This window comes from Panthera onca, chromosome D4 (genome assembly GCF_046562875.1).
Source record: "Panthera onca isolate mPanOnc1 chromosome D4, mPanOnc1 haplotype 2, whole genome shotgun sequence".
NCBI lineage: Eukaryota > Metazoa > Chordata > Mammalia > Carnivora > Felidae > Panthera > Panthera onca.
This window is the reverse complement of record NC_138351.1, coordinates 82,460,103-82,477,736: the sequence shown is the minus strand read 5'-3', so window position 1 is coordinate 82,477,736 and position 17,634 is coordinate 82,460,103. Positions and strand designations below refer to the sequence as shown.

At 39.4% G+C, this 17,634-nt stretch overlaps 1 protein-coding gene across 1 annotated transcript; it reads right to left on the bottom strand.

Annotated features, from left to right (window-relative positions):
• Positions 1–472: 472 nt before the first annotated feature.
• On the bottom strand, positions 473–1,450 carry LOC144614087 (olfactory receptor 1L3-like). Its single transcript, XM_078436175.1, has one exon. It carries the CDS (start codon positions 1,448–1,450, stop codon positions 473–475), a length of 978 nt encoding a protein of 325 aa, XP_078292301.1.
• Between the last annotated feature and the right edge of the window lie 16,184 nt (positions 1,451–17,634).

The following is a 17,634-nucleotide window of genomic DNA, read 5'->3' as shown; positions in this document are numbered from 1 at the left end:
CCCACACACATGCACAGACATGCATGCACATGCGGATACACACATGTATGCACACCTGTAAAAATTTTTCTAACAGTTTCAAACAGAATAGGTGGCTATGTGTGCAAAATATATTTGCACATATATATTTGATTTCTACATAGTTATATATAAAAATTCTCTGGTAATTCAAGTGACCAAACTTGGCTGGAAATTTATAAACAGAAGGAAATATGGGAGGTTCCTAATAAGTATGGAAGGAGTAAAGGGATTGTGATTTTCTGGAACCAGGGAGTATTTGGGGATGATCTATACTGCAGCTTCGGTACCAAGACTGGGTAGTCATGTGGAACCATGGTATGACAGAAACAGCAGGGTAGGAAAGTACCCAGTGCAGGTAAAGTTGATCAAAGTGTATTCCCTCAGGTGTGTCTATCTGGATGTGTGTGTCTGAACACACACCCACACCCACACTCACACCCACAACTTGCAATCAGGGTTCATGGATTTTGTTGGCTTGTGCAGTAGAGAGCATATCCATTTGAGTCTTCACTCTGCTTATCAATTTCTCTAAGCCCCGTTTCATGTCTTTGTTTCTCAAACTATAGATAAATGGATTCAACATGGATGTCAGTACAGTGTAGATGATTGTTGCTATTCTGTCCTTGACAGTATAGTTGGACAAGGGTTGGAAATAGACATAGGTAATACTCCCATAAAACAGAGTCACCACAGTGAGATGGGAGCTGCAGGTGGAGAAGGCTTTGCATTTTCCAGCTACTGAGGGAACATTGAGGACAGCAATGAGAATTCTTAGGTAAGAGATGATGATGCAGATACATGGGGCCATCACAGAAGCCAACCCTTCTGTCATGACCATAACTTCATTGACAAAGGTGGAAGAGCAGGCCAGTTTCAGAACAGGGTTGACATCACAGAAAAAATGTTGGATTACATTTGATGCGCAGAACGTGAGCCGATTCACCAGGAGGACATGTAGGAGGGAGTGGAGGCAGGAGAAAGCTACGGAGAAGGCCAGCAGCAACGTACAGCGTCTGCGGTTCATCACAGTGACATAGTGGAAAGGATTACAAATGGCTACATAGCGGTCAATGGCCATAACTGCCAGGAGATAACTGTCTATGTTTCCAAAAACCAGGAAAAAATACATCTGTGTCAGACATTCAGCATAGGAAATGGTCTTTGTCTCTGATAAGAAGTTCACTAACATCTTGGGGACTACGACTGTTGTGTAGCAAATATCAGCAAAGGACAAGATGCTCAGGAAGAAGTACATGGGGTTTTGGAGTTTGGGATCAGAGCGGATAGCCAGGATGATGAGCAGATTCCCCGTTATAGTGACCAGGTACATGATAAGAAAGAGAGCAAAGAGTGGCTTCTGGTCCTCAGGGTGAGAGGAGAGTCCTATGAGGATGAATTCAGACAGTCTTGTCAGGTTGGACATTCCCATGGACTTGAGTGCACCTACAGGTAAAAGGTCCTGTCAATTAATGGTTCTTATGTCATCTAGGACATGCACCTTTCCATCTGGTTCTTGCAATGAGAATTAGCAGTTACTAATAGAGCATTTACTTCAATGTTTTTCTTTATGAATATGGGCAAATGAGAGCCAAAGTTGTGTTTTCACTTGTTCTTTTAGAATCTTTGATATAGAGATCTATAGAAAACTGTTTGAAGGAGAGAGAGAGAGACAGAGAGGAAGAAGGAAAACTAAACGGTGGAGGTGGAGGAGGAGGAGGAGGAGGAGGAGGAGGAGGAGGAGGAGGAGGAGGAAGAGGAGGAGGAGGAGAAAAGAGGGAGAGCAGGCTTGATTCCCTTTTCCTCCTCCTTATTCTGTGACTAGTAATCACAGGAACCACAGATGCAGTCTATGAATCAGGTTAAGGTCAACTTCTCATAAAGATTACCCATGGCTAATGCACATCTATATAATCATGAAATAGCTATTTCACCTAGTTTATGGTTGATGAAGAGCCATCTTTTTAAATCAAGATGCTTCTTCCCACACCATTTGCAATGGAAGTAAGAATGGCCTACAAAACCATTTGGTTGAATGTTGAAAGTAAGCAGAGGGCAAAGAAAGATGGAGAAGGGAAAGTGAGAGAGACGAAGTGAATTTTCAAGAGAAAATTCTCTCCCCAAATTCCCTGTTCTTCAGCTCATATTTCATATCTTGAGGTCAGGGGAAGGTGGCTTACAAGTGGACTGGGTAAAGAAAGATTTGACTATAGAATATAGATACCTAAATCTCAACATTTAGTACAAACGTTGTTATCTTTCTTAGTGTCCAATGATGACTAATTACCCGTATGAGATCAAATATTTATATCTTCTCACCAGGCATTCTCAAAGTTCATTTCTTACCTGGGAAGGACATTAAAATCTTACTTCATGTATTCATTCCACTGCCTTCATTCATGCTCCATGGAATTATTAGTGAAAAAGAAGACAAACTGTGCCAAGAGATAGCATACAGAAAATGTGTCTGATTGTAGAAAACCTCCTAATTCTCCTTAAATCTGAATGCTCCCTTCCATGGATTCTTACCATCCTTTCCAAGATATATATACTTACAGCCCCTGCTTCCCTCATGGGAATATCCTCTGATGCTGTGTCACTAAGTCCCTGGTGTTTGATCGGGGAGATAATAAGAACAAAAACATGCATTAACTTTGTGCAGGATTGTCTCCAAGGATCCCAAGGAATTACATGTGTTCTCCTTCTTCAAATGGCCCCACATCCCTGTCTTCAATGGTCTGGGCATAGTGCAACATCTGCTTAGCCTGGTGTAGGTGTCCGTGGGAGACAATAACTTTCTGTCCCTGGCTATTGCAACCTCTCTGAGGGTTACCTTGGTTTGTGCCATGTGGGACTGAGGATAAAGTACCGGGGAGGGACACCTGGTTTCTTCCTTGAACCTATAAAGCTTCAATATGGACTTCCCCTTTTTCCCTCCATTTGTCTAAAGGACAACTATCTCAGAGCACCACAACATCACCAGTACCTTCTGCTCTGTCCTCCTCAAGTTTATTCTGATTTATTTATTTTTTATTCAAATGTCATTGACATACAATAATATATTAATTTCAGTGCTAATATAGTGAACTGCTAATACAATGAACATAGTTTTTGAACATTTATATGCATTCTAAAGTGATCACCAGGATAAATTTAGCTGCCATCTGTCACCATACGAAGTTGTTACAATATTGTTAACTATATTCCCTATGCTGCAACTTTCATCCCCTTTAATTATTTATTTTATAACTAGAAGTTTGAGCCTTTTACTCTTTTTCTCCTATTTCAACCATTCCCCACTGCCCCACACCCTGCCCACTCTAATCCCCTCTGGGGACCATCTGATTGTTCTCTGTATCTATAAGCCTGTTTCTGTTTTGTTTTCATTTTTTAAGTTAATTTATTTACTTTCAAGTTAGTTGACATACAGTGTAGTATTGGTTTCAGGAGTAGAACCCAGTGAGTCATCATTACATATAACACCCTGCTCATCCTAACAAGTGCCCTTCTTAAAGCCCATCACCCTTCCCCCCACCCACCTCCCCTCTAGCAACCCTCAGTGTTCTCTGTATTTGTTTTGTTTTTTAGATTCCATGTATAAGTGAAATGATATAGTATTTGTTTCTCTCTGTCTGACTTAGTTCACCTTAGCAAAATCCTTTAGGTTTATCAATAACATGTTGCAAATGGCAAGATTTCAATATTTTTTATGGTTGAATAATATTTCATTATACATGTATACCACATCATCTTTATTCATCTATTGACGGACAGTTAGGTTGCTTCCATATTTTGACTATGATAAATAATGCTGCAGTGAACATAGGGGTGCATGTATCTTTTCAAATTAGTGTTCTCATTATGTTCTAATAAATACTCAGAAGTAGAATTGCTGGATCTTATGGTAGTTTTATTTTATTTTAATTTTTTAATATAAGTTATTGTCAAATTGTCTTACATACAACACCCAGTGCTCATCCCAACAAGTGCCGTCTTCAATGGCCATCACCCATTTTCCCCTCTCCCCACCCCCCACCCCATCTACCCTCAGTTTGGTCTCTGTATTTAAGAGTCTCTTGTGGTTTGCCTTTTTCCCCTCTCTGTTTGTAACTATTTTTTTTTTAATTTTGGGGGGAATCTCTGTGCTGCTACATCCCCCAACAGTGCATGAGAATTTTCTTTTTCTGTATTCTTACAGCACTGTTTATGTCTTGTCTTTTTGATAATAGCCATTTTTACAGGTGTTAGATTATAAACAGTGGTTTATATTTGCATTTCCCTGATTATTAGTGATGTTGAGCATCTTTTCATGTGTCTATTGGCCATCCGTATGTTTTCTTTGGATAAATATCTGTTTAGGTCCTCTGCTAATTTTTTTTGAAAAGATGACAGCACTTATTTATATTTGATAATCTGTTAGCAAAACTGAACAAAAGTGAAAACAATCCCTCAAAAATACAACTTTCAAAAAACACAGGAATGAAAACATCAACAACAATGCAAACTGCTGCACACCTGTGTTCCAATTTGTCTTTTCATTCAAAGCATGGTTTTGAAGTATACATTTTTCTTTCCCCTCTTACATGTAGCTGCCAAGAGAATCTGACTTTATTTTATTTTATTTTATTTTATTTTTTTTTTAATATATGAAATTTACTGTCAAATTGGTTTCCATACAACACCCAGTGCTCATCCCAAAAGGTGCCCTCCTCAATACCCATCACCCACCCTGCCCTCCCTCCCACCCTGCCCTCCCTCTCACCCCCCATCAACCCTCAGTTTGTTCTCAGTTTTTAACAGTCTCTTATGCTTTGGCTCTCTCCCACTCTAACCTCTTTTTTTTTTTTTTTTTTCCTTCCCCTCCCCCATGGGTTTCTGTTATGTTTCTCAGGATCCACATAAGAGTGAAACCATATGGTATCTGTCTTTCTCTGTATGGCTTATTTCACTTAGCATCACACTCTCCAGTTCCATCCATGTTGCTACAAAAGGCCATATTTCATTTTTTCTCATTGCCACGTAGTATTCCATTGTGTATATAAACCACAATTTCTTTATCCATTCATCAGTTGATGGACATTTAGGCTCTTTCCATAATTTGGCTATTGTTGAGAGTGCCGCTATAAACATTGGGGTACAGGTGCCCCTATGCATCAGTACTCCTGTATCCCTTGGATAAATTCCTAGCAGTGCTATTGCTGGGTCATAGGGTAGGTCTATTTTTAATTTTCTGAGGAACCTCCACACTGCTTTCCAGAGCGGCTGCACCAATTTGCATTCCCACCAACAGTGCAAGAGGGTTCCTGTTTCTCCACATCCTCTCCAGCATCTATAGTCTCCTGATTTCTTCATTTTGGCCACTCTGACTGGCGTGAGGTGGTATCTGAGTGTGGTTTTGATTTGTATTTCCCTGATAAGGAGCGACGTTGAACATCTTTTCATGTGCCTGTTGGCCATCCGGATGTCTTCTTTAGAGAAGTGTCTATTCATGTTTTCTGCCCATTTCTTCACTGGGTTATTTGTTTTTCGGGTGTGGAGTTTGATGAGCTCTTTATAGATTTTGGATACTAGCCCTTTGTCCGATGTGTCATTTGCAAATATCTTTTCCCATTCCGTTGGTTGCCTTTTAGTTTTGTTGGTTGTTTCCTTTGCTGTGCAGAAGCTTTTTATCTTCATAAGGTCCCAGTAATTCACTTTTGCTTTTAATTCCCTTGCCTTTGGGGATGTGCCGAGTAAGAGATTGCTACGGCTGAGGTCAGAGAGGTCTTTTCCTGCTTTCTCCTCTAAGGTTTTGATGGTTTCCTATCTCACATTCAGGTCCTTTATCCATTTTGAGTTTATTTTTGTGAATGGTGTGAGAAAGTGGTCTAGTTTCAACCTTCTGCATGTTGCTGTCCAGTTCTCCCAGCACCATTTGTTAAAGAGACTGTCTTTTTTCCATTGGATGTTCTTTCCTGCTTTGTCAAAGATGAGTTGGCCATACGTTTGTGGGTCTAGTTCTGGGGTTTCTATTCTATTCCATTGGTCTATGTGTCTGTTTTTATGCCAATACCTTGCTGTCTTGATGATGACAGCTTTGTAGTAGAGGCTAAAGTCTGGGATTGTGATGCCTCCTGCTTTGGTCTTCTTCAAAATTACTTTGGCTATTCGGGGCCTTTTGTGGTTCCATATGAATTTTAGGATTGCTTGTTCTAGTTTCGAGAAGAATGCTGGTGCAATTTTGATTGGGATTGCATTGAATGTGTAGATAGCTTTGGGTAGTATTGACATTTTGACAATATTTATTCTTCCAATCCATGAGCAGGGAATGTCTTTCCATTTCTTTATATCTTCTTCAATTACCTGCATAAGCTTTCTATAGTTTTCAGCATACAGATCTTTTACATCTTTGGTTAGATTTATTCCTAGGTATTTTATGCTTCTTGGTGCAATTGTGAATGGGATCAGTTTCTTCATTTGTCTTTCTGTTGCTTCATTGTTAGTGTATAAGAATGCAACTGATTTCTGCACATTGATTTTGTATCCTGCAACTTTGCTGAATTCATGTATCAGTTCTAGCAGACTTTTGGTGGAGTCTATCGGATTTTCCATGTATAATATCATGTCATCTGCAAAAAGCGAAAGCTTGACTTCATCTTTGCCAATTTTGATGCCTTTGATTTCCTTTTGTTGTCTGATTGCTGATGCTAGAACTTCCAGCACTATATTAAACAACAGCGGTGAGAGTGGGAATCCCTGTCGTGTTCCTGATCTCAAGGAAAAAGCTCTCAGTTTTTCCCCGTTGAGGATGATGTTAGCTGTGGGCTTTTCATAAATGGCCTTTATGATCTTTAAGTATGTTCCTTCTATCCCGACTTTCTCAAGGGTTTTTATTAAGAAAGGGTGCTGGATTTTGTCAAAGGCCTTTTCTGCATCGATTGACAGGATCATATGGTTCTTCTCTTTTTTTTTGTTAATGTGATGTATCACGTTGATCGATTTGCGAATGTTGAACCAGCCCTGCATCCCAGGAATGAATCCCACTTGATCATGGTGAATAATTCTTTTTATATGCTGTTGAATTCGATTTGCTAGTATCTTACTGAGAATTTTTGCATCCATATTCATCAGGGATATTGGCCTGTAGTTCTCTTTTTTTACTGGGTCTCTGTCTGGTTTAGGAATCAAAGTAATACTGGCTTCATAGAATGAGTCTGGAAGTTTTCCTTCCCTTTCTATTTCTTGGAATAGCTTGAGAAGGATAGGTATTATCTCTGCTTTAAATGTCTGGTAGAACTCCCCTGGGAAGCCATCTGGTCCTGGACTCTTATTTGTTGGGAGATTTTTGATAACCGATTCAATTTCTTCGCTGGTTATGGGTCTGTTCAAGCTTTCTATTTCCTCCTGATTGAGTTTTGGAAGAGTGTGGGTGTTTAGGAATTTGTCCATTTCTTCCAGGTTGTCCAATTTGCTGGCATATAATTTTTCATAGTATTCCCTGATAATTGTTTGTATCTCTGAGGGATTGGTTGTAATAATTCCATTTTCATTCATGATTTTATCTATTTGGGTCATCTCCCTTTTCTTTTTGAGAAGCCTGGCTAGAGGTTTGTCAATTTTGTTTATTTTTTCAAAAAACCAACTCTTGGTTTCGTTGATCTGCTCTACAGTTTTTTTAGATTCTATATTGTTTATTTCTGCTCTGATCTTTATTATTTCTCTTCTTCTGCTGGGTTTAGGCTGCCTTTGCTGTTCTGCTTCTATTTCCTTTAGGTGTGCTGTTAGATTTTGTATTTGGGATTTTTCTTGTTTCTTGAGATAGACCTGGATTGCAATGTATTTTCCTCTCAGGACTGCCTTCGCTGCATCCCAAAGCGTTTGGATTGTTGTATTTTCATTTTCGTTTGTTTCCATATATATTTTAATTTCTTCTCTAATTGCCTGGTTGACCCACTCATTCGTTAGTAGGGTGTTCTTTAACCTCCATGCTTTTGGAGGTTTTCCAGACTTTTTCCTCTGGTTGATTTCAAGCTTCATAGCATTGTGGTCTGAAAGTATGCATGGTATAATTTCAATTCTTGTAAACTTATGAAGGGCTGTTTTGTGACCCAGTATATGATCTATCTTGGAGAATGTTCCATGTGCACTCGAGAAGAAAGTATATTCTGTTGCTTTGGGAAGCAGAGTTCTAAATATATCTGTCAAGTCCATCTGATCCAATATCATTCAGGGCCCTTGTTTCTTTATTGACCATGTGTCTAGATGATCTATCCATTTCTGTAAGTGGGGTGTTAAAGTCCCCTGCAATGACCACATTCTTATCAATAAGGTTGCTTATGTTTATGAGTAATTGTTTTATATATCTGGGGGCTCGGGTATTTGGCGCATAGACATTTATAATAGTTAGCTCTTCCTGGTGGATAGACCCTGTGATTATTATATAATGCCCTTCTTCATCTCTTGTTACAGCCTTTAATTTAAAGTCTAGTTTGTCTGATATAAGTATGGCTACTCCAGCTTTCTTTTGGCTTCCAGGAGCATGATAAATAGTTCTCCATCCCCTCACTCTCAACCTGAAGGTGTCCTCAGGTCTAAAATGAGTCTCTTGTAGACAGCAAATAGATGGGTCTTGTTTCTTTATCCATTCTGATACCCTATGTCTTTTAGTTGGCACATTTAATCCATTTACATTCAGTGTTATTATAGAAAGATATGGGTTTAGAGTCATTGTGATGTCTGTATGTTTTACGCTTGTAGTGATGTCTCTGGTACTTTGTCTCACAGGATCCCCCTTAGGATCTCTTGTAGGGCTGGTTTCGTGGTGACAAATTCCTTCAGTTTTTGTTTGTTTGGGAAGACCTTTATCTCTCCTTCTATTCTAAATGACAGACTTGCTGGATAAAGGATTCTCGGCTGCATATTTTTTCTGTTTAGCACACTGTAGATATCGTGCCAAGCCTTTCTGGCCTGCCAAGTTTCAAAGGAGAGATCAGTCACGAGTCTTATAGGTCTCCCTTTATATGTGAGGGCACGTTTATCCCTTGCTGCTTTCAGAATTTTCTCTTTATCCTTGTATTTTGCCAGTTTCACTATGATATGTCATGCAGAAGATCGATTCAAGTTACGTCTGAAGGGAGTTCTCTGTGCCTCTTGGATTTCAATGCCTTTTTCCTTCCCCAGTTCAGGGAAGTTCTCAGCTATAATTTGTTCAAGTACCCCTTCAGCACCTTTCCCTCTCTCTTCCTCCTCTGGGATACCAATTATGCGTATATTATTTTTTTTTAGTGTATCACTTAGTTCTCTAATTTTCCCCTCATACTCCTGGATTTTTTTATCTCTCTTTCTTTCAGCTTCCTCTTTCTCCATAACTTTATCTTCTAGTTCACCTATTCTCTCCTCTGCCTCTTCAAGCCGAGCCATCGTGGTTTCCATTTTGTTTTGCATTTCGTTTAAAGCGTTTTTCAGCTCCTCGTGACTGTTCCTTAGTCCCTTGATCTCTGTGGCAAGAGATTCTCTGCTGTCCTGTAATCTGTTTTCAAGCCCAGCGATTAATTTTATGACTATTATTCTAAATTCACTTTCTGTTATATTATTTAAATCCTTTTTGATCAGTTCATTAGCTGTTGTTATTTCCTGGAGATTCTTCTGAGGGGAATTTTTCCGTTTGGTCATTTTGGAGAGTCCCTGGCGTGGTGAGGACCTGCAGTGCACTTCCCCTGTGCTGTGGTGTATAACTGGAGTTAGTGGGCGGGGCCGCAGTCCGACCCGATGTCTGCCCCCAGCCCACTGCTGGGGCCACAGTCAGACTGGTGTGTGCCTTCTCTTCCCCTCTCCTAGGGGCGGGATTCACTGTGGGGTGGCGTGTCCCGTCTGGGCTACTTGCACACTGCCAGGCTTGTGTTGCTGGGGATCTGGCGTATTAGCTGGGGTGGGTAGGCAAGGTGCACGGGGGCTGGAGGGGCAGGCTTAGCTCGCTTCTCCTTAGGTGATCCACTTCAGGAGGAGCCCTGTGGCAGCGGGAGGGAGTCAGATCCGCTGCCGGAGGTTTGGCTCCGCAGAAGCAGAGTTGGGTGTTTGCGCGGAGCGAGCAAGTTCCCTGGCGGGAACTGGTTCCCTTTGGGATTTTGGCTGGGGGATGGGCGGGGGAGATGGCGCTGGCGCCTTTGTTCCCCGCCAAGCTGAGCTCTGCCGTCCGGGGGCTCAGCAGCTCTCCCTCCCTTTGTCCTCCAGCCTTCCCGCTTTCCGAGCAGAGCTGTTAACTTATGACCTCCCAGACGCTAAGTCGCGCTTGCTGTCGGAACACTGTCCGGCCCCTCCGCTTTTGCCAGCCAGACTCGGGGGCTCCGCTTGGCCGGCGAGCCGCCCCTCCGCCCCGGCTCCCTCCCGCCAGTCCGTGGAGCGCGCACCGCCTCGCCGCCCTTCCTACCCTCTTCCGTGGGCCTCTCGTCTGCGCTTGACTCCGGAGACTCCCTTCTGCTAATCCTCTGGCGGTTTTCTGGGTTCTTTAGGCAGGTGTAGGTGGAATCTAAGTGATCGGCAGGACGCGCTGTGAGCCCCGCATCCTCCTACGCTGCCATCTTCCGGAGCCCCCCTGCAGGATTCTTATCGAATCTGACTTTATAAATACAATGAATACTATTTATTGGCCAAGCACCACAAAAACTATATGAAATCTCCAGAAAACAGAGATAAAAATAAATTTAACACTGATCCTAAACATTCTACAAATTCTTTTAGGTTATTTGATACTTGTATTCTTAATTTTTTTTCTTTTTATCCCATACATAACTAAACATGTGTATGATTTAGGCAATCTATTTTTTGTTGTTCAATACTAAAAATATTTTTTGTTGAGTTGATGAAGGAAAGGTTATCTTTAATATGATTTTTTTCTTTTTCTTCTATTACTTTACAGAACTATTTAAATTAGTACATTAATTATAATACTTAAATCTTACTGTAAAATGATAAATCATTCCAAATATTGGATTTATATATTTTTCTTTTAAAAAAATTTATTTCTTTAATTTACATCCAAATTAGTTAGCATATAGTGCAACAATGATTTCAGGAGTAGATTTCTTAATGCTCCTTACCCATTTAGCCCATCCCCTCTCCCGCAACCCCTCTGGTAACCCTCTGTTTGTTCCCATATTTAAGAATCTCTTATGTTTTGTCCCCCTCCCTGTTTTTATATTATTTTTGTTTCCCTTCCCTTAGGTTCATCTGTTTTGTCTCTTAAAGTCCTCATATGAGTGAAGTCATATGATATTTGTCTTTCTCTGACTGACTAACTTCGCTTAGCATAATACCCTCCAGTTCCATCCATGTAGTTGCAAATGGCAAGATTTCATTCTTTTTGATTGCCGAGTAATACTCCATTGTATATATATATATATACCACATCCTCTTTATCCATTCATCCATTGATGGACATTTGGGCTCTTTCCATACTTTGGCTATTGTTTATAGTGCTGCTGTGAACATTGGGGTGCATATGTCCCTTCGAAACAGCACACCTGTATCCCTTGGATAAATGCCTAGTAGTGCAATTGCTGGGTCATAGGTTAGTTCTATTTTTAATTTTTTTAGGAACCTCCATACTGTTTTCCAGAGTGGCTGCACCAGCTTGCATTCCCAGGTCCTCTGCTAAGTTTTTAATTGGATTGTTTGGCTTTTTAAAATAGGAGTCATGTGAGTTCTTTGTATATTTTGGATATTAACCCATTATGAGAGATGTCACTTGCAAATATCTTCTCCCATGAAGTAGGTTGTCTTTTTTGTTCTGTTGATGATGTCTTTCACTGCATCACCCAGGTTTTAAATTAGGAAACCAAAAGAAATGGGGGAATTGATTTGTGTGCTTCAAGGATAATGTTATTCAAAGAATACAAACTAGTTCAATGGTTAGAACTGGTTTAAAAGCCATCTCCACATGCATTGAAAATAATGCATATTTCTGTAGCTTAAAATTTTTTTTAAATGTTTATTTATTTTGAGAGAAAGAGAGACAGAGAGAGGGAGAGAGAGAGAGGGAGACAGAGAATCCGAATCAGGCCCCAGGCTCTGAGCTGTCAGCACAGAGCCCAACACGGGGCACAAACCCACGAACCGCAAGGTCAGACCTGAGCCAAAGTTGGATGCTTAACCAAATGAGCCACCCAGGTGCCCCTTCTGTCGCTTTTAGATGAAATGTTCTGTATATATCTGTTAAGTCCATCTGGTCTGATGAGTCATTCAGAGCCACTGTTTCCTTATTGCTTTTCTGTCTGGTTGGCCTATCCATTGATGTAAGTGGGTATTAAAGTTTCCTGCTATTATTATGTTACTGCCAATTTTTCCTTTATGTCTGTTAATATTTGCTTTATTTTTATTTTGGGACTTCTACATTGGGTGCATAGATATTTACAATTGTATATCTCTTGGAATGATCCCTCTATCACTATGTAATGTTCTTCTTTGCCTTTTGCTATAGTTTTTATTTTAAAATTTATTTTTTCTGATATAATTATTGCTACTCTGGTTTTTTCACTTCTACTTGGAGGTAATATCTTTATTCATTCTTTCACTTTAGTCTGTGTATGTGTTTAAGTCTGAAGGGAGTCTCTTATAGGCAGCATATAGATGGGTCATGTTGCTTTTTTTAATCCATTCTATTACTCTATGTATTTTGATTGGAACATTTAGTTCATTTCCATTTACACTTAAAAAATTATGGATATTTTTACTTACTAAAATTTTGTTCATTGTTTTCTGATTTCTTCTTTTGTTGTCTTCCCTTATGATTTTGTCTTTCCTCAGTGTTGCTTGTATTCTTTTCTCTTTATTTTTTGTGTATCTGTTATTGGTATTTGGTTTGTGGTTACCATGAGGTTCATATATAGCACTCAATGTATGTAGCAATATATTTTAAGTTGATGGTTGCTTAAGTTCAAGTATGTTCTCAAAGCACTAAATTTTGACCTCCCCGAGTTTTGTGTTTTTCATGTCATATTTTACATAGTATTATTTCGTGTATCCCTTGACTAATTATTGTAGGTATAGATATAGTTGTAGATTTTACTGCTTTTACATCCAATTGTAAAGTTTCTGCTGAAAACTCAGCTGATAGTTTTATGGTGGTTCTTTTGTACATAATTAGTTTTTATTCTTTTTCTGCTTTTAAGATTTTCTCTTCATCTTTAACTGTTGACATTTTGATTATGATCAGTTTGGGTGCTGGTATCTTTGGGTTCATCTTATTTGTGACTCTGTGCTCCCTGACTTGTATGTCTGTTTCCTTCTCTAGGTTAGGGACACTTTTAGCCATTATTTCTTCAAGGTTTTTTTTGTCCCTTTCTTTCTTTCTTCTCAGTCTGGGACCCCTATAATGTAAATGTCAGTATGCTTGATGTTATCTCAGAGGTCCCTTAAACTATTATTTTTTTCCTTTTTGTTGTTCCAACTATGTGATTTTTACTACTCTTTCTTCCAGATTCTGATCCATTCTTCTGCATCATATAAGCTGCTACTGATTTCTTCTAGTGTACTTTTCATTTCAGTTATTGTATTCTTCAGCTCAGATTGGTCATTTTTTATGTTTTCTATCTCTTTGTTGAAGTTCTCACAGTGTTCATCCATTCTTTTCCTGAGTTTAATAAGCATCATTATTACCATTACTTTGAACTCTTCTTTTGAATTTTATTTAAGTTCAAGTTAGTTAACATACAGTGTAGGCTTGGCTTCAGGAGTGGAACTCAGTGATTCATATTTTACATATGACACCCAGGGCTCAACCCAAAAAGTGCCCTCAATACCCCTCACCCATTTACCCCATCCCCTTACCCACCTCCCCTCTAGAAACCCTCAGTTTGTTCTCTGTATTTAAGAGTCTCTTATGGTTTGCCTCCCTCTCTGTTTTTATCTTTTTCCTACCCTTTCCCTATGTTCATCTGTTGTGTTTCTTTTTTTTTTTTAATGTTTATTTATTCTTAGAGAGAGAGAGAGAGAGAGAGAGCGAGCATGAGCAGGGCAGGGACAGAGAGAGGGAGACACAGAATCTGAAGCAGGTTCCAGGCTCTGAGCTGTCAGCACAGAGCCTGAGGTGGAGCCTGTACCTAGGAACTGTGAGATCAAGACCTGAGCCAATGTCGGACCCTCAACCAACTGAGCCACCCAGGTGCCCCTCCTCTGTTGTATTTCTTAAATTCCACTTATGAGTGAAATCATGATATCTGTCTCTCTATGACTGAAATATTTAGCTTAATATAATACACTCTAGTTCCATCAATATTGTTACAAATGGCAAGATTTTATTCTTTTTCATTGTTGAGTAGTAGTCCATTGTGTGTGTGTGTGTGTGTGTGTGTGTGTGTGTGTATGTGTGTGTACATACATACATATCACATCTTTATTCATTCACCAATCAATGGATGTTTGATCTGTTTCCATAACTTAGCTATTGTTGATAGCACTGTTATAAACATTGGTGTGCATGTGCCCTTTCAAATCAGCATATTTGTATCCTTTGGATAAATACCCAGTACCCAGTAGTGCAATTGCTGGGTCATAGGGTAGTTCTATTTTTAGTTTTTTTTGAGAACCTCCATATTGTTTTCCAGAGTGGCTGTACCAGTTGGCATTCCCACCAGTAGTGCAAAAGGGTTCCCCTTTATTTGTATCCTCACCAACATCTGTTGTTTTCTGCTTTGTTAATTTTAGCCATTCTGATAGGTGTGAGGTGGTATCTCATTGTGGTTTTCTTTAAATACGAAATTTATTGTCAAATTGGTTTCCATACAACACCCAGTTCTCATCCCAAAAGGCGCCATCCTCAATGCCCATGACCCTCTTTCCCCTCCATCCAACCCCCCATCAACCCTCAGTTTATTCTCAGTCTTTAAGAGTCTATTATGATTTGGCTCCCTCCCTTTCTAACTTTTTCCCCCTTTCCCTCCCCCATGGTCTTCGGGTAAGTTTCTTAGGAGCCACATATGAGTGAAAATATATGGTATCTGTCTTTCTCTGTATGACTTATTTCACTTAGCATAACAGACTCCAGTTCCATCCATGTTGCTACAAAAGGCCATATTTCATTCTTTCTCATTGCCAAGTAGTATTCCATTGTGTATATAAAACACGATTTCTTTATCCATTCATCAGTTGATGGACATTTAGGCTCTTTCCATAATTTGGCTATTGTTGAGAGTGATGCTATAAACATTGGGGTACAAGTGCCCCTATGCATCAGCACTCCTGTATCACTTGGGTAAATTCCTAGCAGTGCTATTTCTAGGTCATAGGTTAGTTCTATTTTTAATTTTTTGAGGAACCTCCACACTGTTTTCCACAGTGGCTGCACCAGTTTGCATTCCCACCAACAGTGCAAGAGGGTTCCCGTTTCTCCACGTCCTCACCAGCATCTATAGTCTCCTGATTTGTTCATTTTAGCCATTCTGACAGGCATGAGGTGATATCTGAGTGTGGTTTTGATTTGTATTTTCCTGATGAGGAGCAACGTTGAGCATCTTTTCATGTGCCTGTTGGCCATCTGGATGTCTTCTTTAGAGAAGTGTCTATTCATGTTTTCTGCCCATTTCTTCACTGGATTATTTGTTTTTCAGATGTGGAGTTTGGTGAGTTCTTTATAGATTTTAGATACTAGCGCATTGTCCGATATGTCATTTGCAAATATCTTTTCCCATTCCATCGGTTGCCTTTTAGTTTTGTTGATTGTTTCCTTTGCAGTGCAGAAGCTTTTTATCTTGATGAGGTCCCAATAGTTCATTTTTGCTTTTAATTCCCTTGCCTTTGGAGATGTGTCAAGTCAGAAATTGCTGTGGCTGAGGTCAGAGAGGTTTTTGCCTACTTTCTCCTCTAGGGTTTTGATGGTTTCCTGTCTCACATTCAGGTCCTTTATCCATTTTGAGTTTATTTTTGTGAATGGTGTAATAAAGTGGTCTGGTTTCATCCTTCTGCATGTTGCTGTCCAGTTTTCCCAGCACCATTTGTTAAAAGAGACTGTCTTTTATCCATTGGATATCCTTTCCTGCTTTGTCAAAGATTAGTTGGCCATACTTTTGTGGGTCCAATTCTGCAGTCTCTATTCTATTCCTTTGGTCTATATGTATGTTTTTGTGCCAATACCATGCTGTCTTGATGATTACAGCTTTGTAGTAGAGGCTAAACTCTGGGATTGTGATGTCTCCTGCTTTGGTCTTCTTCAATATTATTTTGGCTATTCGGGGTCTTTTGTGGTTCCATACAAATTTTAGGTTTGCTTGTTCTAGCTTCGAGAACAACACTAGTGCAATTTTGATTGGGATTGCATTGAATGTGTAGATTGTTTTGGGTAGTATTGACATTTTAACAACATTTATTCTTCTAATCCATGAGCACGGAATGTTTTTCCATTTCTTTGTATCTTCAGTTTCCTGCATAAGCTTTCTATAGTTTCCAGCATACAGATCGTTTGCATCTTTGGTTAGGTTTATTCCCAGGTATTTTGTGATTCTTGGTGCAATTGTGAATGAGATCAGTTTCTTTATTTGTCTTTTTGTTGCTTCATTATTAGTGTATAAGAATGCAACTGATTTCCGTACATTGATTTTGTATCCTGCGACTTTGCTGAATTCATGTATCAGTTCTAGCAGACTTTTGGTGGAGTCTATTGGGTTTTCCATGTATAATATCATGTCATCTGCAAAAAGTAAAAGCTTGACTTCATCTTTGCCAATTTTGATGCCTTTAATTTCCTTTTGTTGTCTGATTTCTGATGCTAGAGCCTCCAACACTATGTTAAACAACAGTGGTGAGAGTGGACATCCCTGTCATGTTCCTGATCTTGGGGGAAAACTCTCAGTTTTTCCCCATTGAGGATGATATTAGCTATGGGCTTTTTATGATGTTTAATATATGTGCTGACTAAGCGAGCACTTTTTATGATGTTTAAGTATGTTCCTTCTATCCCAACTTTCTTGAGGGTTTTTATTAAGAAAAGATGCTGAATTTTGTCAAATGCTTTTTCTGCATCGATTGACAGGATCATATGGTTCTTATCTTTTCTTTTATTAATGTGATGTATCACATTGATTGATTTGTGAATGTTGAACCAGCCCTGCATCCCAGGAATGAATCCCACTTGATCATGGTGGATAATTATTTTTATATGCTGTTGAATTCGATTTGCTAGTATCTTATTGAGAATTTTTGCATCCATATTCATCAGGAACATTGGCCTGTAGTCTCTTTTTTTGCTGGGTCTCTGTCTGATTTGGAAATTAAAGTAATGCTGGCTTCATAGAATGAGTCTGGAAGTATTCCTTCCCTTTCTATTTTTTGGAACAGCTTGAGAAGGATAGGTATTATCTCTGCTTTAAACATCTGGTAGAATTCCCCTGGGAAGCCATCTGGTCCTGGACTCTTATTTGTTGGGAGATTTTGGTGACTGATTCAATTTCTTCGCTGGTTTCTGGTCTGCTCGAGTTTTCTGTTTCTTCCTGTTTGAGTTTTGGAAGTGTGTGGGTGCTTAGGAATTTGTCCATTTCTTCCAGGTTGTCCAGTTTGTTGGCATACAATTTTTCATAGTATTCCCTGATAATTGTTTGTATCTCTGAGGGATTGGTTGTAATAATTCCATTTTCATTCATGATTTTATCT

Bases quoted from the DNA above. Each gene is read 5' to 3' on its own strand.
- LOC144614087 (XM_078436175.1), bottom strand. From the start codon at position 1,450: ATGGGAATGTCCAACCTGACAAGACTGTCTGAATTCATCCTCATAGGA.